Below are 26,366 nucleotides of genomic sequence, written 5' to 3'. Positions count from 1 at the left end.
ATTCATGTTATTTCTCTGTTCAGAAACCTTTACATTCAGGATGAATAATCCTGGTAATTTCATTTCACTTTTCTCTCCTTTTTTCCAAACTGAACAGACTGGAATTTTCTTTTTAAATACCCTTTTCAAACTCATTTACTGAACATAACGTGTTCTTTATTAATGCTAAAATTTTACCCTTACCATTTTATCTGCCTGAAATTCCTTTTTTTTTTTTTAAGATATAACCAATCCTTGAGAATTCTGTCTGATCACATACATTTGTTCAGGATAATCTTCTGTAAATCATTTGCCCTTTTACCTCACTGCATCTTTACATGACCATCATAGTTATTTTTATTATTCGTTTGGTAACTGAGTTATCTTGAATTTTTCTTAATTACATGTTTCTATTAGTTTTACACATGGATAATAATTTTTTGAAGGATACAGGACCATGATTTTTCTATGTATCACTTTTATCACAACATATATCATAATTCAGAACAGATGGTAATACAGTTATTTCATAAATGTCAATAAATTATTTGTTGAATAATTATTCTGCCATCTTCACTCAGATATTTCATGTGATTTTACCTTTTGACCATTTAATAAAGCCAAATAAATTTAATTTCATTGCCTTAATCTGGTTATTGTTATTATATCCCTAATAACTTTATTTTGTAGAAGCTTAAGTGAAAATGGTACATGTTAGAAGACATGAAACAAGGAAAAATTCTAAAACTCAAGTGCCTGAGCAAAAATCTCGAGTTGATTGGCGGCGGACTAAAAGAAATAGTATCTCACAGTTATTTGATAGTGATGAAGAGTTTGATAGTGATGAGGAACTTGATAGTGACGAACAGCTTGATAGTGATGAAAGTGTTGATAATGATGAAGAACTTGATAGTAACAAGGGGCTGGATAGTAATAACACACCAGAAAATGAAAGAGTGCTTAAACTAATCAAAACTGAAAGTGAAGGAAGCAGCAGTAAGCATGTCATTAACACTGGCAACAGTTCAACATATGAAGAAGAAATGAACAAAGCCAACCATAGGAATATTGACTTGACAGATCATGAAAAGCACTTGAGTCAAGAAGAGAAGGATCTCAAAAAACATACTGTACAAATCATAGATGAGGATTTAGAAGAAGAACACATCAAGCGAGTGAAAAGAAAAAGGATATCCTCTGTGATGTATGACAGTGATGAGAGTGATGACAGTGATATCCTAATTAGAAAAGTAGGTGTTAAACGTCCACGAAGAGTGGTTGAAGATGAATGTTCTTCAGTGGAAATGGAGCTAAAAAACCCTGAGAAATCATTAGCTACTCGAAAGCAAGAACAACTCCAGAAGTTGAAAGAACTCTCAAAACAAAGATCTCGCCAAAGACGCAATAGTGGTAGAGATTTTGAGGTGTGTTTTATTTTGTTGGTTTTGTTATTTTTTAAATTTTTTATTGATTTAAATATTATGAAATCAGAGTACTGAGTCTGTTCTATTTCTCAGTAAGTCTAGAATTTATTTTTAATCAAGTATCTTTGATCTTGTTTGTACTCACATCTAATATATTGTTTAATCATAAGCCCTACTACCTCACTGTTTTTTAAAATGAAAGACTATTTGTTTTGTATGGTCTTTCCTGTTCTTCACTGCTTATGTTCTTAATGTTTAAACATTTTATCACCTCAGCAAGGTATAGTCTTCCTTAGAGTTCAGCATATAACATGACAAATTTAATTTTAACCTTAAAATATGAACTTAACTCTATGGATCATTTTTTGCTCTCAGATTTAATCTTTTAATTTCATATCCATCTAGGCATTTTAAAGCCACAATTTACTGAATCATTTATTTTAATTTAATTAGGACTCTGAAAAGGAATCCTGCCCAAGCAGTAATGAAGAGGAGGAGGAGGATTCTGAATATGATGAAGATGGAGATAATTATATTATTGATGACTTTGTAGTACAAGATGAGGAGGGTGATGAAGAGAATAAAAATCAACAAGAAAAAAAATTGACTACCTCTCAATTGAAATTAGTAAAACAGAATTCTCTTTGTAAGTTAAATGCCAAGATATTTTTATGACTTGTTCTAATCATTATAGTGTATCAAGCATCAAATCATCCTTTTTAATATCATGTTATAAACCACTGATTAGGAACTATGGTTTCATTTTTAGATATCTTAAATTTGTTAGTCTAGTATTTTATTCTTGTGGTCTTAGGAACTCTTCACTCTTAAAAATTATTGACCTCTGCCAGGTGCAGTGATACATGCTTGTAATCCCAGCAACTCAGGAGGCTGAGGCAGGAGGATTACAAGTTTGAAGCCAATCTCAGCAACTAGTGAGACCCTCAGTAAGTTAGCAAGCCCGTCTCAAAATAAAAAATGAGAAGGATAGGAGATATAGTTCAGTGGTAAATCACTTTTTAGCACTCCCCACCCTCCAAAAAATTACCCCAATAAGCCTTTATTTCTAGTGGGCTAACTCAATATTTTACCATTAGAGAGATACAAAATTTAGAATTTTAAAATGTATTTATTAATTTATTAATTTAAAATAACATTACTAAACCCATTACACTAACAGAAATAACATTTTGTGAGGAGTAACTATTTACAGAAAAGAGAAGAATGGCAGTTGTACATTCTTGCAAATATTTTTTTATGTCTAGCTTAATAGAAGGCAGCTGGGTTCTTACCTCTAATTTTAATTCAGTCTGTTGAAATATGTTGTTTTGGTTGAATCACATGAAATTTTACTTCACATGGGTAGCTGAAAAAGGGATGAGTATTTTAATAATCATTTAATTTGTCTGTCTTGCAATTTGAATAACTCTTTTACCCAAGCATAATTTTGCAATATAGTATGTTAGTCATTTAGAGTATACTAGTTCACTGGGTACTGCAGATCCTTCAGATGCTAGCCCATTTTATTATATAATTTTTTAAAATTCACCTTCACTGATATCACTATCAATCTCATCAGAATAGTGCTATGGTATTGTAAAGCTGTCAAGTTCAAACTAGCTCAGACAAGTTTCTCAAAATTCTGACTTCTACCTAAAAACTTGATTTTTATCATTGAAAACAAACCCTGTGAATTGTTCTTGAAGTGACAAGCTCATTGTTTTTTGTTTGTTTGAAAAAATGTCTGGTAGATACCCAAGTTTGAATAATCATATTTTGTAAAGCATTCTTTCAGTTAAAAATGGTGTTTCAAGATAAATTATGCCTTGCCCCATCTCAAAGAGTTGCACAGTGTTTTCCCTTGAAACAAGCATCGTAGTTTGGCATATGATATGAGTGTTTTGTGTGTACTCCCCATTTTATTTAATAGAGTACTAAAAAGATATATACTTAATTGTGAAGTGCCCCATTGTTCTGGATTATATATCTAGAAGGTGATAAAATATTTGCTGAAAAATACCTGAGCATATCTTCTCCTGCTAATTAATGGAAATAAAAGTCCAACATGTAGGAACTATAACTTCCTTACCTATCCTACATTTCTGATTTTTGTTTTAATGACTTCCTTCTTTACTTGTTTTCATCTTAATGGTAGGTTGTAATTTAAAGAAATATTAAGTGGAGAGTACAAAGAGTTGACCTATACTCCCTCACATGCAGTGTCACCTATTATTAACCTCTTGGATTAATTTGACACCTTTGTAATAGTTGATGAGCCAGCATTGATATATTATCATTGAGTGTAACTCACAGATCACATTAGGACTCTGTGTTGTACTTTCTTTGAGTTTTGACAAATGTATGATATGTATCCACCATTACAGTATCTTACAGAACAATTTCATTATCCTAACAATATCCTATATTTATCCCTCCCTTCTTCCCCTGAACTCTTAGAAACCACTGAGGTTTTCTTTTTTTGGGGGGAGGAGGTCTTCAGTTTTGCCTTTGCTAAAATGTCACACAGTTGGAATCATGTAGCCTATAACTTTCCATATTGGTTTCTTTCATTTAACAGGATGCATTTTAAGTTCCTCCATGTCTAATCATGGCATGTTAGCTCATTTTTTTTATATCTGAATAATATTCCATGTGTGGATTTACAACAGTTTAGCCATTCACCCACTGAAAGATATCTTGGTTGCTTCCATGTTTTGGCAATTATGAATAAAGCTGCTATAAATATTTGTGTGCAGATTTTTCTCTGAACATAAGTTTTCACTTCATTTTGAATCAAGGAATTCTGGGCTCACTTTTAGTACTAAGCATCTCTGCTTTGGGGGAAAATATATCTGACTTTTTATGCAATATATTTTATTTTGTGGGTTCTTAATTAAAACTTCTACTTCTATCATATACTCAGTTCTCCTTATATTCAATGATTTTATCTTTATAAGCAGATTGACCTCACTTGTAACCATATTCATGCCTTTCCCCCCTGAGTTAGTATATTCTACTACTCATTCAATACTCTGTTACCATGCTGTTACATGTTTCCCAGTAAAAATCAAAGTACTGTATTCAGACTCCTGCAGTATAGTAAAATTACTCTTACTGAAGTTATTGTTAACCTTTTCTTTACCCAAATGCTCTTCAATTATTTTATTAACCTAATATTGCTGTGCTGATTGCTACCATTGGCCACTCTCACTTTCAGGTTGCTCTTCTATTTTACTTTCTGTGGTACCACTCTCTCCTGGCTTCCCTTGTAATATTATTTTCTTTTCCATTTGCCATGTAAATTTTGATGTTTTCAGGTATTCCATCCTCAACTACCTTTGTTTTGCTTGTGCTTGGAAAGACTCCCCATTACTCCAATATGTAGGAAAAAATTCCCAAACTTTTATTGCCATGAAAGATTTCTAAACATAAGTCACAAATTTTTATCATTTTATTGTCCTTTTTTTTAATCACGGTATCTTTCAGAGGTCTCAGATTCAATGTGTATGAAACTGAATGATTGAGATGTATTGTGAAGGAGTTTAGTGTGGAGGAACAGCTGTTGTGGTGGTTACATAATTTTATACATTGGTCAGAATTGTAATCAAAAAAAGTTTTTGATGTGTAAAATCATAAAGCCCAATCAAATAAGGCAAGTGAGTGTCCCCACTTCCAAAAAATAAATAAATAAAATTGATTGGTTAACCAACATCCCCTGTCTTCATATTCCCAGTACCTTTGGGACTTGATGACACATAGAAACTCATTATTAGCTGAATGATTAAGATAAGTTGAGTGAGTAAGTGATTGAAGACTCTTTTGAGTTTTATAATTCAAGATTCAGGTAAATATTGAACATGACCATATTTTTTCAAAATCAGACCAAAAAAGCCCCATATTTTAGGGTGATAATTTTTTTTCTTTTTTGGAAGCAGAGTCTCACTAAGTTGCTTAGGACCTTGCTAAGTTGCTGAGGCTGTTTTGAACTTGTGATCCACTTGCCTCAGTTATCCTAAGCTGCTAGGATTATAGGCATGCACCATCATGCCCCACCTAGAATGATACCTTCTGTTTTAGTGTTTTTTGTACTTATTAGTTTTAAGCCATATGTGAAGATAATAAAATTTAATATAAGCAATTTTCAATTTGCTAAGGGGTTATGTTCTGATAGTTACTATAAATTCTTATAAAATCAAAAATTTATTTTCTCATTAAAACAATAACCAATGTAGTGAATAATGAACACCACTTTGTGGCCAGGGGGAAATTGTAATTAAGCTAATATTCCCAGTTTAATTGAGTATGCAATTTGAGGATCACTATCAGTGGTTAGTTCGGTTTTGCCTTTTGCAGTCAGCAGTCAACCTATAGGAAGATATTTTGTCATTTTCTCACTACCTCCCATTTGGCTCTGAGAAAACTATTACCTCAAAATAGTGTAATTTCCTCCTTGCTACATGGTTGAAGTTAGAGACAATTATAGTCTTCTTCCCTTCTCATCAATCCCTATTAGTTTATTCTGAGACTGCAACTCCCAGAAAAGATAAGGTGGAAAGGAGAGGGGCAGTTGTCCATTGCATATCAGATCTGTATATTCACACACTGAAAATATTATACACAGGGAGGAAAATAGGAAAAGAATTCTGATCTGTATATATAAAATCTATATCCTATCATATATTTAGATCAACAAAACCTCATAAAGATGAGAAGATTACATTTTGGTTTATTAGTGCCTTGCTAGAATATTGGAAATTAGACTAAATGAACATCAACTTAATCCCCATCTAGCAATTAAAGAGAATCACTCTATCAACACAATAAAGAATGGGCCCAATAATCACAAGTATCACAACCACTTATGTTAAATATTAAATCTTAGATCCCCTGCCTTGTTCTATAATAAGCAAAAGATAGCAATGAAATCATGTTGGGGCAGTTAAGGTAAACTCGGAAAAAAATTACCATGAAAAATGTTTTATTAAAGGAAACAGAAGAAAACTAAAGTATTTGCTTTGCAATCTAATGTAAAGCTGTAGAAAGTCATAAGGAAAGCCTGATTTTAAGTAAAAGGGAACTGGCTAAGACAAAGAATTCCCAGAAAATTCAAAGTGTAAAGTCAGAAATAAAGTCTATATTGGAAGCAGTAAAGAACAGAATTAACAGTACTGAAAATCATATCAATGATAGATAGGATAAATCTGAGGTGTTCTAATGTAGAGAAGAAAAAGTTATGAAGAAGATTAAATTCCTAGGGGGAGAGTGTAATGCACAGATAAAAGCCTCAAGTAAGAAAATTTTATAACTTTAGTGAGATATGTAAAGAAAGATTTGGCGGGGACAGGGGCTGAGGGTAACCAGGGATTGTGAACACAGGAGTACTACTTAACCACTGAGTCACATCCCCAACTCTTTCTATTTTATTTTGAGACAGTCTCTCTTAAGTTACCTATGGCCTCACTAAATTGCTAAGTTTGGCTTTGAACTTGCAGTCCTTATGCCTCTGCCTCCCAAAGAGCTAAGATTGCAGGCATGCGCCACTAAGCCTGGCATAAAGGAAGATTTGAATGTAATAAACATTATACCATATTTTTAGATAAGAAAACTTAAGATACGAATTCAAAGATAAAATATTCTGGAGTTACTTTCATAACACATAATAGGTGTTTTTTTTTTCAAATTAAAGAGGCTCACATTCCTGATAAATTGATGAAAATACTTTGCATATTGATTTATGAAAGAACTATTTTTTCCAATTACAAGAATAAAGAAAACACCTCTAGCCATTCTTTTCAGAACTATAAAAATAATTTTAGGAATCATATGAATATGTTGTTAAAATATTAAAAGAGGAAAAATCATAATTTGTTGAGATTATAGAAAGGCATTTAATAATATTCATTCCCATACATGCTTTTTCATAAAAAAGCAAGTATATAAAATTAGTAATAGCAGAACATGTCCTTTACATGACAGTGTTTTAAATCAAGAGTTAACATCATAGTATAATGAGTCAGTAGTTAAAATGAGGAAGATAAAAATATTTCCTAACTTGAAGAGTTTTGAACAATTTATTAAGACATTAAAGCAAAACATATAGTTCCCAACTTAAATGGTTTTGCCTAAGAATTTTTGGCTTTACGGTAGTGTAAAAGCCATATGCATTCAGCATAAACCTTTTCATTTTCATCTTTTTCCAGACTACTGATATGCAATATGAAACACTCTTGAGATGCTGACCAGGGTAAATAATATAGTGTACTATGATAGGCAAGTTAAGTGTATTCTTGTTTTTTGTTGTTGTTTTGTTTTTGTTTTTGTCTTTTCGTGGGGCTGGGGATTGAACCCAGGACCTCAGTTATACCTCCAGCCCAAGTTAGGATTGTTAAGTGAATTTCAACTTAACATTTTTAACTTAAAAATGAGTTTATTAGGATGTAACTCCATCATAAGTCAAGGAGCATCTGTATTGAAAAGATATTATTTGAATGTAGTAAGTTTAATGTGTATATATAAACTCTAAGTTTCTAACTTACTTAACGAAGGCTACAGAAGTTAAGAGAAGGAATATGAATATTTTGAGAGCAGGAGTAATGTCATATATCTTTCTATAGTTTTCTTCAGATTCCTTTTCCCTACATACAGGCTAGGGGAATTTTTTTAGAGTAGAAAAAGAAGTCGATTTCTTTTTCTGCCTCTTTTTTTTTTTTTTTTAGAGAGAGAGAGAGAATTTTTTAATATTTATTTTTTAGTTTTTGGTGGACACAACATCTTTTATTTTTAATTATTTTTTAATGTGGTGCTGAAGGATCGAACCCAGTGCCCAACGCATGCCAGGTGAGCATGCTACCGCTTAAGCCACATCACCAGCCCTCTGCCTCTGCTTCTTATACTAGGCTTATACCTCCATTCAGGAAGAAAGTACATCAACCATCACTATGCTTCTATCTAAGGGAATATTTATAAACTTTCTTTTGTTTCTTGAAATAGTAGTAAGAATAGGGTTGAGAGAGATGGCAAAGACAATGCCCAAGAATCCCTTAATAGTATCATCTGCAGCTCTATAGTATCAGAGGAAGCTCATCTCCCACAAATATCCAGGAAAATCTGACCACTTTGAAATGAGTAAAAGATTTCAGAAGAATAACCAGATTCCTAATAAATGTGTAAAACTCAATGGTTTTCTTATATATAGCAATAAATATTCAGAAGACATGATCAGGAGAAATTCCATGTACTGTGACAACCAAAATAAATTTTCTGAGTCTAATCTTAAAAGCTTGGCTTTATAGGTACAAAAACAAACCCTACTATGAAATAGAAAAGAAAACATGTATAAGTGGGAAAATAAGCATGGCTCTGAAAGGTGCTATACATAACACAAGAAGTTATTCTGAAATTAATTTTTGGTTCAGCTTTGCAAAACAATCTTGAAATTCACTTGGAATAACAAACCCATGAGAATAAATAAATTTTGAAAACAGTAAATTTAAAGAATTTTCCTTACCAGATATAAAAAATTAACATAAAATTGCAATAAGTAAAACAGTGTATTACTGGCCTGAGAATGATAGCCAGAGCAGTAAGAAGGGCACATGATGCTGAAACAAAGTCCTAGCCTATATGTGAAATTAATGTATAACAAATTACACATGGAAACCACCAGAATATTAGACTATAAATGTGAAATTATGAAACTGGTTAACTACTTTAGAAAAATCAAATTATGCATAAACACAAATATTATTAATTTTCTACTTATTTTTTCCAGTTTTTAAAATTATGGGGTGCAGAGGGGTCTGTGGCTTAGTGGTAGAATGTGAGCTTAACATGAAGGAAGCCCTGGATTCAATTCCCAGCACCACCAAATAAACAAAAACAATAAAATTATCATGGGGGAAAGTTTTTAGCAATATTCCTAGAATATTGTTCTGCCTCTAATTATGTAAATTTTGATGTTATTTATTACACATTGTTTTTCCTTAATTTTAAGAAAAGAAATTTGAATGTTATTTTCTTCAACTTTCTATCCAAGCTTAACTTCTGTATTCTGAAATATCAAATCAGTCTACCATGAATAACAATATCTACCTGAAATCTGGAGGCAGACACCCTAGGTTCCAGCCCTTGTTCTAATACTTACCAGCTGTGTGATCTTGAAAATTTTTTCATCCTCTCTGTATTTCAATTTCCTCAGAGGCTTATTGTGAGAAATAAGAAAATGCATGTAAGTGCTTAGAATGATGTCTGGCATTTACTTGCTCTATAATGTTATTATTTTTCAATTTAAGATGCCAGAAAAATCATCCTACCAACACCCTGCATCCACTCAAAACAAAATGAAGTCATGGCCTTCTTCCTGGCCTTTTTGAAGGTGATTCTGATTGCTATTGATAGGAGAGGTGATGGTTAGGGAAAAAACCTCTCAAGGTGATTAAGGTCTTTGAAATAAAGTGGCAGTTCAGAGCATTAGCACATTCAACACTGATAAATTCAGTGAGGTAAAAAATTCTGTTGCTGTTTGATAGTTAAGCTTAGGTGCAGAGGGATTGAATTTTATTTTCCTTAATATATTTTGGAAGTGTAAAATAGAGTTTAGGTGACTTTTTAAAAATTTTATCTTGAAACAGGGTCTGGGTAAGTTGTTCAAGCTGGCCTCAATTTTGCAATCGTCCTGCCTCAGCCTTCTGAATAGCTGGAAAGGAAGGCATTCACCTATAAATTTTAATGCAAATAAAATTGCATACCAACTCTATTCTATATTCAGAGTCTGATGAAAATCTAGTAAAAGTTGAATCCTTTTGAAGTACTACTATATTTTATTTCCCAATTATGCTCTACTGATCATTAAGAAAATACTATAGTCAGTAATGACCGCGATTACTTCTGTTATAATTGTCAGTAATGATAGTTACTCTAAAGTCTAAGGGTTTCTGTGAAAATTACCTGCTATTGCTATTTGCTTTTATTACTATTTTATTTAGTCACTTTTGTACTTCCTATAGGTGTCTCCTTAGGAAAAATGAACTCTAAAATTTCCCCTAAAGCCTGAAAAAGTTATACAGCCCTTTTAGAAACCAAAATATAAGTATAAAGTTTTTTTTCCATGTTGAATTCCATCTTTTTTTCATTTCAACCAGAAGGAAAGTCAAAATTCATGGTTGCCAACAATAGGTCTTATTGTAATTTAATCTCTTATAAACATCTTTCACATTTCCAGAAATACTCAGACTGCCCTTAATATGTCTTCACAGGTGCCCAAAGCAGTGCAAATGTTCTGTAATGAACATTCAGGATCAAAAAACAGGTTATATTTAATATAGAACATTGCCACACCCCATAGTAATCCCTAAATCCCAAAATAATAAGAATAGAATCACTGTCTGGCCTGTTACAACATATGATTTCATGTATGAAACTTGGTTAGTGATAAAACATGCTTATATAGCTGGCATGAGAAAGAAAAGACACAACTTTTATAAATTTATGTGAAAAATCCCAAATCTGAGACAGTAGTAAGGGAAATGGAGTTTTATAGCCATTGTGGTTCTGGGTAGGGTATCGGTTTCCTGAATGATATTATACGTAACATGTTTTACAGCTACAGTGTATTAAACAATCTATTTTTGAAGACTTTGTCTCCTCCTTTCTCATACCAGTTGTCCAATTAATAATTAAACTTAAGGGGCTGGGGCTGTAGCTCAGTGGTAGAGTGCCTACATTGCATTCATGAGGCACTGAGTTCGATCCTCAGCACCACATAAAAATAAACATAAAATAAATAAATAAATGCATTCTGTCCAACTACCAAAAAAAAACTTAAGTATCCAGGGTATGATTTTTACTTTTTTCATAATATATCCCCTAAAATTCTCAGAAAAACTTTCCCTTTATACATTTGGGAAATTTTGAAATTACATCTATAAACTTTGAATTAGAGGCCAGTAAATTTGGAAAATGGAGGCCTAGTGACTACACAAGTCGGTAAGGCAGCTAAGATGATTATGCTGTTTCTGATATAAATAGTATTGATTTCTTAGCATTAGAGAAGGAACCTATTATATTCAAGGAATTATTTTATTTACTAGATTCTAATATTTATTTTAAATTAATTTCAGATTCTTTTAGTGACCATTATACTCACTTTGAAAGAGTTGTGAAGGCCCTTCTGATCAATGCTTTAGATGAATCTTTTCTGGGATCATTGTATGGTAAGTTTATAGATAAATGGAACAACTTTATTTTTAATTTTCCCATTTTTTTAAACACTATAACTTTTAAAACTTGATTAAACAAAACTAAGGACAACCATTTTTAAGGCATAAAAATTGTTCCTTCTAGAATTAATTATACCAAAAATACATTAATTTTAAAAGCTTGTTATTGTTTGTTATTTGAGATATTTAGTAGATAAGATTGTGACAGGTCTTTGCCCTGAAAGAGTTTACAGTGAATTTAAGGATATGACATATACTCATAAAACAGAAAGGTGCCTGAACACCCATGTGCTCTCCTAGCTTAAGTTCTTTGAATTTCACTGACAGTTATATGTTGTTTTATACTTTTGTGCCTTTGTCCATGCTGTTGCTGTTACTTTTTATTTCAGATTTTCTGAGTGTAAAAGCATTCTACTATGAAGGTTATCTGTGACCCACAAAAGTGGTACTTTTCACTCTCTTATCTCTTATGGTAGAACTCATCATGTATTTGCAACTTTTTTGTATTCTATTTAAATGTATTTTTCTTTTTTCCCCTACCAGAGTATGAGAGGAACTATATGTATACTCATATTTTGCATTCAGCACAGAATTCTTTATTTAATAGACTATAAGTATGTTGTGTTGAAAACCTACCTATGTGCCAAAATAAGATTTTAGTAATAATTTATGGAATAAATATTTATTGAATGCCTACTATGGACCAGACATTGTTTGAGAGTATAACTGCTAATACCCCTGGGGGGGGAGGGGAATGCTTCCACAACAACTAGAAGGACTGTGTAACTAGAGTAGAATGAGTTGGGGGAAAGGGAGATGAGTTCAGAAGAGTAGATATGGCATAGGTGGACTCTATAAGCCATGTTTGTAAGGTATGGTTTGAATTTATATTGACTTAAAGAAACATGATAAATGTATTAGCTAGATTCATTAAGAAAACATCAGTTCCTCTCTATATAAATAGAAAATATTTTATGAACCAAATCAGGAAGACAGAAATGAGTGTAACAACTAAAAGGAAATGAGGGAAAGGACTAATCAGAAATCAGTTCTAATTTGTTGGCACAGGAGTTACCACTGGATCAGTAGAAAGGCAGCAATGGCAGAGGGCCTTGAAAGCCTAGTCAGAACTTTTTTTTTTTTTCTGGAGTTCAGTGGTTGATCCATGTTAGTTTTGTAAAGATGAGAATAAAAGAAGTAATTTGGTAGGCATTTTCATCTGGCTATTTTTTAAGAGTATATTTTTATTTTTTTATACATTTTATTTTTTTATTTATTTTTATGTTGTGCTAAAGATGGAAGCCAGGACCTCACACCTGCAAGGCAAGCACTCTACCGCTAAGTCACAACCGTAGCCCCTGACTCTTTTTTTAATTAGAAAATAATGTAAAAGTTTGATGTTTACAAGGAGAAAAAATAGAGCCTTTTACCCTGTTTTCTTGCCCTTATGCTTGGATTTTTTTTTTTACCCCATTACATTTTTTTTTATATTTCAAAGTATTTCCAACCAATTAATCAGCCAACCATCCATCTTTCTAAAGCTATGGAAAGAGATCCTTAAATGTACAATTGCTTCAATATTGTATGTAGAAAAAGTGATTGTTTTATTTTTGTTGTTGACCCCCTAAACAGATGGCACCAGGCAAAAATCATATGCACAAGATATGTTGACATCTCTTCATTATTTGGATAATCGCTTTGTTCAGCCCCGTCTAGAGAGTTTAGCTTCTAGAAGTCGTTGGAAAGAGCAATATAAGGTATAATTTGTTTTTAATCTTGGTTGGGTGGGGATGGGACCTCTCAAGTCAGTGGGGTATGTAGACCTCTCAAGATTTCAATATCCAGTCAGATGGAATAGTCTTCTAAAGTATAGAAGTAATTGGGTAATTCTTTTCCAATGGCTGTTATTGTTTTAGTCATCCACACTATCTAATCTGTTCAATAATTAGATGGTTTTAAATGATAAACAACTTTGGAACATCTCAGGGCTTAGCCTATCTTTTAAAACCAGGAGATTGTCTCACACAATGTTAATTGTTATTTCAGAAGAGATAGTTCTATAGACAGAGAACTTTGAGAAACAGTGGTTTAATTTACACTGGTTTCAGCCAGATATGGTGGTACATGCCTGTAATCCCAGCAGCACAGAAGGCTGAGGCAGGAAGATCTCAAGTTCAAAGCCAGCCTCAGCAAAAGTGAAGTACTAAGCAACTCAGTGAGACCTTGTCTCTAAATAAAATACAAAGTAGGGTTGGGGATGTGGCTCAGTGGTCCAGTGCCCTGAATTTGATTGCTGGTTACCGAGTCGCCTCTCCACCCAACCCCCACCCCCCAAAAAAATCTTGTTTCTTTACTGGAGGACTTTATAGGAGCACTAATATTTGAATTTGTACTGTTTATCTTCAGTAGGGAGTTTAGAAGGCAGTGCTTCCACATTTGTGTTTTACTATAAGGTTCCTTTGTATGAAATACCTGGATGTTTGATTTTCATGAAACAATTTGAAAAACATTGTCCTACATGGTGTTTGACATACTTCTTTATCTTAAATTTTGTTATTCTACCAATTTGGAGGATTCACCTTTTTAATTTATAATATTTCCTGGATTCCATGTTATTTTCTAGATTTCTTGCTTATAATCTCTAATAGTAGAAGATATACTATATGATTTTTTAGGGTCTTTATATTTCTACTTCTAATATTCTATGATCAAGAAGGAAAATGGTAGATAATGGAAGTTCAAGCCCCTTAAAATACCTCTATTATTTTAATCATTAGCTAGCTACCTCATTTATCAGAAGATGTGGTTCCATGCAAGGCCTGTTCATTCTTGAATTACATGATGATAAATTTGCCATCGATGCTGAAGTTTCAGAGATGGCTATGGGATTACAGGATTAGGAGACTTCAAGTTAGAGGATGGCTTGAGTTTAGGGTCAGCATATATATATCTTTTTGATTTGGGGTAAAGTTTTAACCTCTCTGAGCCTGTTTTATCCTCAGATATGGAAAATGTTTATCTACTTTGAAGGGAAATATTTACTTACTTTGAAGATAAAATGTATAGCAGAGCTTTTATAATATGCATAAAATTACTTTAATAGAAAGAAAATAGTATATATTTCTAGAACATTTATCTTTTACCAAGTAATTTACATGGAAAGTAAACTTATTTAATCTTCAAAGAACCACATAAAGAAGTCACTGTTTTTCTCCTAAACTTTACAAATAAAGAAACTGTAACTCAGAAAAATTAAGTAACCTAAGATTGTACAGCTAGTGCTTTATACAGGCCAACATTTAAACTTATAGTCAGACTCTTAAAACCCATACTTTTATGCCACATTATGCTTTACTATACTATGATAGATTATAGTGAATTTATACCACCCCATGCTAAAGTAACTGTCAGATGTGCAAAAATATTATAGACAGAGCAGGAAGATCATAAAATGAGCTGAGTTATACTGTAAAAGATAAGAAATAACAAACAAAATAAACAAATAATAAATCACAATACTTTAGCCCAACAAAGTTTGTCACTTATATGTCCAGTGTGAGTCATCAAGAGTTCTCTGCTCATTGCAGTCACTCAGAAAATCAAAATGACAGAGCTTTCAACTCATGTTTCATCTCAGCATGTGTGTGCTTCCATGAGTACCACAAACACAGGAAGGAAAGGTGGTTAGTCACATATTCAGTCTGAATTTCAGCCTGTAAGTGACAGGTCAGAAAGTGTTGTGAAGTATGATAAATATGAAAGTTAAACAAAAACAATGTTTTAAGTGTATTAGAAACTTAATTACCATTGACTGGTAGAAGATGCATATGTATATTAGTAACCATGTAAATATGCTCATGAGTGCATTTCAAATTTTGTAGTAAAACCTAATATACATTACTAATTAGAACAGTAGTGTCTAACACAAACCTAGGTTATAAGCATAATTACTCAGGTTTAAATAACTTCACAGCTTAAGGAAGCTTATTGTTGCACACTAAGTGTTTTCTCAGTCTTTTACTCATTAAATAATTCCAATTATTAGACTGTTCTTATCAGTATTGGATAAGTAAAAACCTTAGTTCCTGTGTGATTATTTTCATAAGACTATAGCAAATAACCAGAGAGGATTAAATCATTTCTTGAATATTTTGTGTAAATATGATATAACTCATATAATGGAGAATGGATGATTTTTTTCTCAATTTTTATGTAGCTTAAATTAACTCATCTTGTTCTTATCCTGATTTTATACTGCTCATTTTTTCTTATTTTTAATACCTTATTGATGTTAATTAGAAATAAAAAGTAGAAAAGAAGTAAATTAAAATCCATTGAGAACAATACTTCATACACTAAGTAGTAACTCTTATAAAAAAGATATGAAACATTTTTTTTCCTAGTCTTGACTATTTTTTTAAGAGCCAGGACTAAAAATTCATGTTTAAGCGACTGGAATATAGCTCAGTAGTAGAGCCCATGCCTCATATGCAGGTAGCCCTGAGTTTGATCCCAATACTGAAAAAAAAAATATTCTTTCATTTAAAATTAATACCAACTCTGTACTCAGTATTAAGAAATATCAGTAGATTTTGCTCTTATATTTTGATTCCTAAGATATATTTAATTGGGTTAATTCTTATTTTTTTAAGCTCCCTTATATTTTTAAATTGTTTTCAGGAGCGGGTAGAAAATTATTCTAATGTGAGTATCCATTGGAAGAATCCTGAAAACTGTTCCTGTCAGGCTTGTGGATTGCATCGCCACTGCAAATATTCAGTGCATTTATCAGGAAAGTTGTATAATACCAGGACTATGGAAACAGATGATTTTATGTCACATGATAAACAGGTATTTTTTATCTTACTTTGGTTTTCAATGCTTAGAAATTTTCAGTTCAACATCAGTCACTAGAACGGCAATATGTAAATCAATGGAAGGGTAACTGATGTGATACAGCAATCTGTATACGGGGTAAAATTGGGAGTTCATAACCCACTTGAATCAAACTGTGAAATATGATATATTAAGAACTATGTAATGTTTTGAACGACCAACAATAAAAAAAAGAAATTTTCAGTTCATAAGTTTTCACAAATAACCCTAAGTAATTTTCACATAGAGAAAATACTAGAAGGAAAAAGAGTGCAGGTTTTTTTAATGTGAAAATATGTGTTATATAGCATATTCTTTCCAAATTCTGTGAGATAATAAAGTCAGTGCATCTTTTCTAAGTATGTACATCACCCAAATTGTGAGAGGAGGAGAAAACAGGATAAGAATGATAAGGAAGATTACTGGGAAGAGCAAGTACAAGTTGTCTTTGACTCCAAAGCAGAATTTGATGTGAAAACTTTTATGGTAGTTAATTCACCAAATTGGTAGTCCACAAGTTACTAATTGAAGGTGCCTATTCATCCTATCATAAGATAATTAAACTTAGACTATAACAGAAGCATTTCAGAGTTCAGAGCAGTTACCACATGCTTAAGTTGATGCTATGAAGAATAAGTGTTTGACACACAAGAACATAGAATACAATGTGAACAAATGCTGACTATTTCTCTTCATTTGTTTAATCTTACTTTATAAGAATACTCCATTTATAAATACTACTGATTGTGCATATTCTTGGAGCATGTGTGTGTGTGTGTGTGTGTGGAGGAATAGAAACCCAAAGTTATCTCTGAATTCTCCAAGTTATTAAGGTGGAAATACTAGTTATTTGAATTATTCTACTAAATTGAGTAGTATGATTCCTCAGTACTATTATGCAATAATTGACCAGATCCCTCTGGATGCAAGAATCATTTGGAAAATTTTAATTTGTTTGGCAAGTTACTATAAAAATGCTTCTTTTCTCAGTATAATTATACATATATCCCCATTGTTTAAAACTGATTTATAACTCTTTATGAGACAAGACATCTAGAATCTGAGAAAAAGTGGTTTAATACTTAAAGGACCATTTTCTGGTGCATAAATCAAAGATATTACTGTACATTCATAGTCCTTGCTATCTATAACTAATACTAAAGTGAAGTTGGAAAATTAATTCCAGAGCTCTGACATTCCTGTAAAGGAATAAGATTGTATATAAAATGGTTGATTGAAATGTCTAAAGAATAAAATGTCTCATGAAATAAAAGTCATATAATGAAAAATATTAAAGTTAAGTAGAATTTTTATTCTATTTAAAGGCATGGAAATAAAACTACCTGAAGATGCCAGTTGATATGTCTTAAAATAGCAAAGTATTTTTAAATCAAATGATAAAATGCAACATTGTCAAGGTTATATCAGAACTAGTAAGTTCAAGGAAAGTAAGATTCCTAGAGGAAGAAAGGGTTTGATATATATTTTTAAATATTGGATGGCTACATATAACTAGAGTTGAAAGCTATATATAGTAGTGCCTAAAATTTGTTCTATGCAGAGCAGGTCAATATAAACACAAGTTGATATGATCATGAAATTAATTGAAGTATTATTTATAAGCATTGATATACAAAAATTAGAAATAATTCAAATAAAATATTAAGGTAGTGTTGTGATTAATAGTCTGTGATACATCAGCATTGCATGATAGAATATAACTATTAAAATAATATTTTGAAGGTTATATACTATAGCTAAATGAAAGTGAAATAATAAGCAGTGTATAAGCTGTCCTTGCATTATGTAAGAATGTATGTATATATAAATAACTACATGCAAACATTAACCTAGTTATTGTGTATGTCAAGTGACTGGTATTGAAATTTTTTAATATTAAATTGTTGCTTCATTAAATGTTTCTTCAAAAGGAAGACTCACTAAAATTTTCTATATCCTATTGAACTGTGGTATCAATGCATTTATGTAAAGAAAGAAAAAAAGAAATCAACGTATTTATAATCTAGGGCATTAAAAGACTGTGCCCACCCCCACATCCATCCTCAGGTGATTTTGAAAACTAATTCTCCATTTTGTGGTTCTGCTTATAGATATATAAAATCAAAACTGTAGGATTAACTAGAGTTCTTTTTTAAGGTACAAATAATACTTTAAAAGAATTCACTTAACAGTGAATATACTTAATGATAAAACTTTCCCCCTCAACAGAGATTAGCTTCTTTGAAAGAAAGGATGCTTTGATTAAAGGTAGAATTAATGGGAGTAATTTAGTTACAGCAGTGTAGGGTAGGGTACTGAAATGAGAGACCTGGACCACAAGATTGTGGTGAAATCTGAGGGCATAAATGAGAAGAATGGAAAGAGATGTTCAACTTGAAAAGCATTCAGAGAACTATATATTGAATCAGTTTTCACTTTGTCCAGTCTGTCTGGAATTCTTAAGATGTTTAATATCTGAAGGGAAGAAGTAGTGATTTTGAGAAAAGTAGCAGAGGTAATGTGTCCAGGCAAAATAAGCAGACCAAGAGAAAATAGAATCCCTTCACTGTTCTATCACACTGTTTCTGGAAACCTAGAAACATAAAACAAACTTCTTTTCTCTTTCCTTGAGAATCCTTTTTCTCCCCCCTTTGTCCTCCATACTTTAACTTCCACAGAGAGCTAAGCTCCTCTGTATATAAATGAGAACCTAGAAAAATAGCCTCAAAACCTACCAAGTCTGCTTAATGAAAGTTTCATTCTTTTCCTTGCCCTAGGGTGTTAGCCTATGTAAATATACATATCCACATAACATAGCTAATAAATTACAACTCAGATGCTTTCTGTGTTTTGTAATTTAGCATTGTCTGCTTCTGGAAAATTTGGTAACAATTTTTAGTTCTGTTTCCAATCTCTGGATATATATGATCAGTCAGTTCACATTGATAACTGAAGTGACTCAATTATTTATCAGTTCACAGAACTGTGAACCCTGTATAGTGGATTAGAAATTGGGCTGGGTTTGTGGCTCAGTGGTAGAGTGCTTGCCTAGCATGTGTGAGGACAGGGTTCAATCCCCGGCAACACATAAAAATAAATAAAATAAAGATATTGTGTTAAAAAAAAGAAAGAAATCACTTATATATCATATTGTTTATCTGCTTTGTGAACACTCAGCACTTATTTTTCTGTCTCTGGCAATATCTTTCTTATTTAAATAGTTTTCTATTATAAAAAAATATACTGAGATAACCAAAATAGTTTGTGAATATATTTCTGGACGTTTAAATAAGGAAACTATTCTAAGCACAGATTAGATTTACCTGTTTCAGTACTTAATACAAATGGAATACTACACTGTAAGGTAGGTTTTACTGGATTCTTTAATTCCTATGATGAAGTACAGTGGGCTGTAACAGTACACTAAACACAGAATGAGGTAAGGGGATACGTTCACTTGGAATATTACACATATAACATGCATCTACTGTATTCTATGAAAACTTATAAGAGTAGGGCTCTTTCATATAAAATGAGATTTTTCCATAGAAAATGTGATCATATTTGGAGGGGATATGGCATGAGAATATTCTAAAGGTAATTCAGGATTTTCTGACTTTTATGAAGGTAAGTAGAAGTCAAGAGGGCAGGAATTAAAATGAAAAGATGTTTTTAAAGAATACTAAAGAATTGAGATAAGAATTTTTAAACACCTTTCCTTCCCTTTTGTTCTAACTTTAAAATCCCATAAGATAAATTCTTTTTGTTTTGTTAAAAGATAGAATACAGTATGATTAAACTACACGTCTCAATATTATTTGACCATATTTTATTCCAGAACATCTACAGGAGATGTCTTTCACAATCTACTATAATGGCAGAAGTAGAAACACACAGGGTACTACTAACAGTAGCCACGGCAGCTGTTGTGATTCCTTTTTTTTTAAAGTGGGGTGTATTGGCAATTGAATTGTTGAAATGTCATTTACCACCAGGATTGGTTTGATAATAATGCTAAAATGGAAAAGCTACTTTAATAAGCAAGCTGAGACGATAATACCTGTTTTACTTCTAAATGATCCAAAAAAACAGGAAGGTTTTTGCAGAAGTATGAATGGAAATATGAACATGCTTTTCTTTAACTTTGGGGGATTTTAGGAAAGGTTATAAGGTGCCCAAAATATTATCTCAACAAGAAAATGTGTCAAAGATCTGGATATTGCCAATCATAATATAACAAATTCATTTTTTGTAACAAATTCTTGGCTTCTCTGTTGAAAATCCTTATGTGTTTTCTCCCTTGCAGTATAGCTTCAGAAGAATAGTAAGTTCTTTATCAGAAATAATGCAAGTTTGTAGATAAGTATTAAAGCTTATTGTACTTATACTGCACAATCCATTATATGTTTACGCATAGAGACAAATACATAAGTGAATAAGACATTTATTTATTCAAGTTACTCCATGATAATATTATGATCATGTCAGAATTTTGGGACCCCCTTCTGATATTTTCTACAATGAGTGAAATAATGTAGGTTAAAATATATTTCATTTGGTTAGCGCAATGATGCTATCTTCCTATTTTAGCAATAGATTTGTATAACAAACTACAGGCATTCAAAACATTCTGAAGGAAAAAATGTTCTGGTTGGTTGATTTCACAAAAAATATTTTTAATCATAAATCCTAGAAGTCCATATAAACTTAGAAATTTATATTCTTACAGCTGGCAGACAATAAAGTATCAATGCACCTTATTCACACACTACATTGATTAAAGCAACAAATAAAGCAAAAGTTATTTTTGCTTTACAAAGTTTTGGAGTGGGGAGTATTTAGTAAAAAATTTCCATTTTAATGTTGGTATGGTATAAGAGTTTGCTTCACTTTTATATGTTGCTTATAATTAGCAAATGATTGCAAATCAAGCATTTTTAACTCAGTTAATACGTACATGTATTACTTTCATGTCCTTTCTTGCTTCCATGTGTGTTCATCTTTCTCCCTTACAAGCCATTTCTCTCTTCCTTCCCAGACTGGGTTAAATGTGTTTTCAAGACTTAGTTTGGGCGTAACTGATTTGGGAACTTGTTTCTTCTCTGGGTTGGGTTAAGTGCCCCTCCTCCTCATTAGCCTCTTGATAACATCTTGTATATAATTCTCCCAAGACTGTAAGCTCCCTAATAAATAGCATATCTTTTTTCTCTTATCTCCAGTGACTAGTTATATAAATAAAAGAAGAAAAGTAATCACTATATAAACAAAATATATAAGAATGCATTTTCTAGGTTCTAATGTTAAAGAAAATCTGAAAACAAGAAAGATTATATACTCATTACTACTATATTACTCACTTCATAGGTGATACAGTAATGTTTATTTCTTGATATAGGTGTTTACTGTTGGCAGAATATGTGCTGATCGTACCAGAATTTATCATAAACTGAAACATTTTAAGTTCAAACTCTACCAGGAATGTTGCTCTCTTGCAAAGACAGAAGAAGTTGAGGATGAACAGGTTAAAGAAACAGTGGAAAGAATTTTCAATCAGTCAAAAGAAAATGGCTGGATTAAAGAGGTAAGGTGAATATAGAAGAACCCTCTCATTCTATAGATTCTGGAGCCTAATTATGATCAGGAAAAACCCACAAATTATTAGAAGACAGTGAAATTTAAAAGACAATCTTTTCTTCCCCCATTTTTTGTATTTTCTCTTCTTTCACACATTCCTTTCATGCTTATCATTACCCTACCCTGAATAGATGTCCTGATATTCCAAGAATTCACTCAGTTCATCAGATAAATTTTAATTAATAATTAGTTTGTCCCTTAGTGAAGGATCTCTATCCTTTCATATATGTATTCCATATATATGTATCCCCTTATTTTCTTTGACAAGATATAGGACTCAACTTTGCTTGTCTGCTTCCTATTCTTTAGAACAGTTCTTGTGACCTGAGAGTGAAGAAGCACCTGGTGCCAGTCTGAGGAAAGGATCTTCGCTGCCAGTTCTAATACCACCCACATCCTCTTCTTGAGGACATGGGACTGAGCAGTGAGCAATGTAACTGAAGATCAAGGGGAATGCGGAGGTTTCAGGCCATCACACTGATTTTGATTTCCCCATATTCTGTTGATCACTAAATTTGATATCAGGAATAGAGTGGGGTTTTGAAGAGTGCACCCCAAAGATCTACTGGCAGCTCATAGCTCTGGTCTGCTCACAGAGCTTTTAGACTTGTTTATAGTGCATGAAAAGAATACTAATATGATTGCAGTCTTCTAAAACAAGTCTAGTTACATGGATAAGTAAGAGAGAACAAACAGTAGATTTCAGGCACCTCAGATCAATGGTATATTCTTAAAAAAAAAAAAAACCTGCTTGAGATCCATTGCGTAGGCTAGATCATAGAGAAATTTGTAGGTGGGAGCAAGGGTGGCAATAGATCTTGGCAAACAAACTTCTGCAGAGGGAAAGAAAAACAATAAAACAAATTTCTTAGAACATATCATCTTCAGTGGAGGTCTTCTAGTCTAGAGAATGATTTCATGGTTGGTTTCCATTTTGACCATAATTTTCCCACTTCATACCACCACCTAGTGATCTTGCCTACCTCTGACACCTTGATCCTTAAGTCTTCTCTCATTCATTTTACTCTCTTCATATTTTTATCTTTTCCTTTGCTTCTACTTTGCCTACTTCAGATCTCCTCCCATCCTGCGTGTGCTTTTCCATTTGTGCTCTTCCATAAGGGAAGAACCATCATTTATCCAGTAACACATCTTCATTTTCCTAGATGTTAAATTCTTAAGTGTTTTTATTGATGCCTTTAGAGGTTGCCAACCCTCTAGTGAAATTGGAAAACCTATTGTGATACTACAGTTAAAAAGGATTGTGTACTAGGATAGAAAAAATCACTTTGTACTTATCATTTATATTATGTAATATTATATTTGGGAAACCTTATATTTCTTGAAAAAACAAAAAGCATTTCAAATCATGTACCTTCAAGAAAGCTTAACCGGGTTTGGGACAACAGAAGGGTCCTGGAATAAGAAAAATATTCTTAGGGAGGAAAATAACCAAATTTCACATTATGCATATAGAGAATAACAATTAGCATTAGGCAATGAAGGCATTTCAAGATTATACATGTTTAGGACAATATACATATTTTTTCATATTAAAATAGCAAAGAGCTTCATTTTCTTTTTGAGATTTTTCCCTCACTTTAAAAAATATTTGTCTTTGAGAGTTTCTCCAGAGGTTTCCTAGAAACCATGAGGTTTACAGCCAACATAAACCCATATGCAGTTTTTTGTGCTGTGATAAAATTTCAGAATTTGTCAAATTTGTTTACTCTGATTTTATCGCCCTCACTCTGTTTATCCTTCTCTGTGTGAGCCTTTACGTGACAACACTGCATGTGTTTTGTGGTGCTTCCTTTCACTGGCTGCAATCTTGTGGCCATAGTTACTCTGACCCTTCAGAATGTCTGGGCTCAGTGCAACTTGAATGCCTATCTCAGTGGCTATTTCTGCTTTCACCTCCCAATTAAACCAGATCCTTCTTTTGCTTTATATAAAGTATTTGTTCCTATTTTTCTGCTCCAAGCTTGTGTTCCACACTTTGCTTTTACCCTTACTTATCCCTTCTCTTCCAAGCACTTTTCTTCCATTACCTGAGGGTATCTCAGTGTGTTCTCAAACACCTGACTTCATTCTTCTTGTTTTTACTCCATAGCACTGAATGAGGATTATCTGTTTCAGTCTATTTATACTAAAGGAATGTAGAAGTAACTCAAATATAAAAAAGAAGAAGTGATAGGAACATTTAATAAAACCAAAATACATAGCAAATACATATGTCTCATTTTTAAATAATATGAGACAGGCAAAATTCTAACTAATGTATTTTTTATTAAGAGGAAAGTTCATATAATGATGAAGTTTCCTAGGAATTGAAAATAAGATTGTTGGGGTTGGGTAATAGATATATGAACACCAGGAAGTGATGAAAGTATGTTATATTAAGTCAGTTTTGCACTTGGATCTGACATAATTTTCTTATATACACACATGAATATTCCACAGTGAATCTCACCATCATGTACATCCACTAGTCTAGGGTCCTAATTAGAATAAGATATATTCCATGCTTGTATAATTATATCAAAATGGATTCTACTGTCATGTATAACTAAAAAGAGCCAATAAAATAAAAAATAATTTCTAAATTTATTGCATAAAAGTTATTATATAAAGAAGAACTTTAAATTATAACTAAAAACTCTTCCCTTTTCTTAAATCATTCTAATTTCTTCACTTTTCCCCCTACCTTTTTTTTTCACAGTCTCCATGGAATCCTATTTCTATCATAATTTATTTCTAAGACTTTACATTTACAGATTAAAAGCAAGGAGCATCCAAACAGAGACACTAGCACCCTTTCATAAAACAAGGCCTAATCCAAGATACTTAATAAATGCAACAGACTCTTATACTCCTAGAATGCTGGACTGGGTTTGTTCTGGCTGTTGGAAAGTCTTTTGATCTAAAACCTCTTATGAGAGGTATACATAAGGAATGCAGAGTGGTTTTCTCAGGAGACGAAATTGTGAATCTTGCCTTTGAAGTTTCTTGTATATTGCTCTATTTTTCTGCTCTCGGTAGTAATTTCTTGGAAGTCATAAAGAATTGTTAAACATCTAATCATTCTGTATTTTATGTTTACCTCAAAATGTCTTCTGTTTTCCAATTTTGTTTTATTTTCTTGGGGCAATTACATTTTTTTTCCAGGAATTTTTTCTACCTGCCGTACTGCCCTAACCTGGACACAGACCCAGATTGTAAACTAACTCTGATTAAACAATTAGGAAAAGTCTCTTTTCCTCTCAAAGCTCCATTTTATTTTGGGGGAAAATTTAAAATTCAAAAGTTTGGTAATGTGGCATCTATACACAATGGAGTATTATGCAGCACTAAGAAATGACAAAATCATAGAATTTGCAGGGAAATGGATGGCATTAGAGCAGATTATGCTAAGTGAAGCTAGCCAAGCCCTAAAAAACAAATGCCAAATGTCTTCTTTGATATAAAGAGAGCAACTAAGAACAGAACAGGAAGGAAGAGCATGAGGAAAAGACTAACAGTAAACAAAGACGAATGGGGGGAGAGAAAGGGAAAGAGAAGGGAAAGGATATGGAAATGGTAGGAGGCCTTCAATGATACACAAAATTATAAGAGGTTATGAGGGGCAAGGGGGAGGGAAAAAAAGGGAGACAATTGAACAACCAACAGCAGAGGAGGTAGAGAGGGAAGATGGGAGGGGAGGGGAGGGGAGGGGGGATAGTAGGGGATAGGAAAGGTAGCAGAATACAACAGTCACTAATATGCCATTATGTAAAAATGTGAGTATGTAACAGATGTGATTCTGCAATCTGTATTTGGGGTAAAAATGGGAGTTCAAAACCCAATTGAGTCAAATGTATGAAAGATGATATATCATAAGCTCTGTAATGTTTTGAACAATCAATAAAAAAATACAAAAACAAAGAACAAATGGAGAGATCATCAAAGCTAGAATTTTAAATTTTACCCCCTACCTTTTAACTTTCCTTTTTCCCCCCTATTCTTTAAGATGATGTTTCTCAAAACATTGCCTTTGACAGCCTATATCAAAATCACCTAGTTTGTGAAAAAATATATAATCTCTGGCTTCATCTAAACTTATTGAATGAGAATCCTTGATGGTGTTAAACATCCCCAATGTTTTAAAAATTGAATGATATACAAGGACCACTGCTTGAATTGAGTATATACAAGGACCACTGCTTGAAAGTACATATTACATTAGATTATATCTTCA

General features: G+C 32.4%; 1 protein-coding gene across 2 annotated transcripts in view; it reads left to right on the top strand.

Moving 5' to 3' along the window:
• The window catches only part of Ccdc82 (coiled-coil domain containing 82), a 34,259-nt gene that overhangs the window by 4,316 nt on the left and 3,577 nt on the right, over positions 1–26,366 (top strand). Inside the window, exons 2-8 of one of the 2 annotated variants that reach the window (XM_026402745.2) lie at positions 670–1,403; positions 1,857–2,049; positions 11,522–11,614; positions 13,253–13,377; positions 16,301–16,471; positions 21,891–22,076; positions 22,439–23,284. In XM_026402745.2, coding sequence (XP_026258530.2) covers positions 684–1,403; positions 1,857–2,049; positions 11,522–11,614; positions 13,253–13,377; positions 16,301–16,471; positions 21,891–22,076; positions 22,439–22,486 — 1,536 coding nt within the window. In that variant the 5' untranslated portion in view covers positions 670–683 and the 3' untranslated portion in view covers positions 22,487–23,284. Of the gene's footprint in view, positions 1–669; positions 1,404–1,856; positions 2,050–11,521; positions 11,615–13,252; positions 13,378–16,300; positions 16,472–21,890; positions 22,077–22,438; positions 23,285–26,366 lie in introns of those variants that run through there. The other variant, XM_026402744.2, reaches the window with a different exon arrangement.

Source organism: Urocitellus parryii, chromosome 4 (assembly GCF_045843805.1).
Source record: "Urocitellus parryii isolate mUroPar1 chromosome 4, mUroPar1.hap1, whole genome shotgun sequence".
In the NCBI taxonomy this organism is placed as follows: domain Eukaryota; kingdom Metazoa; phylum Chordata; class Mammalia; order Rodentia; family Sciuridae; genus Urocitellus; species Urocitellus parryii.
Note: the sequence above shows the minus strand (reverse complement) of the source record. Positions and strands in the feature narration are given on the sequence as shown.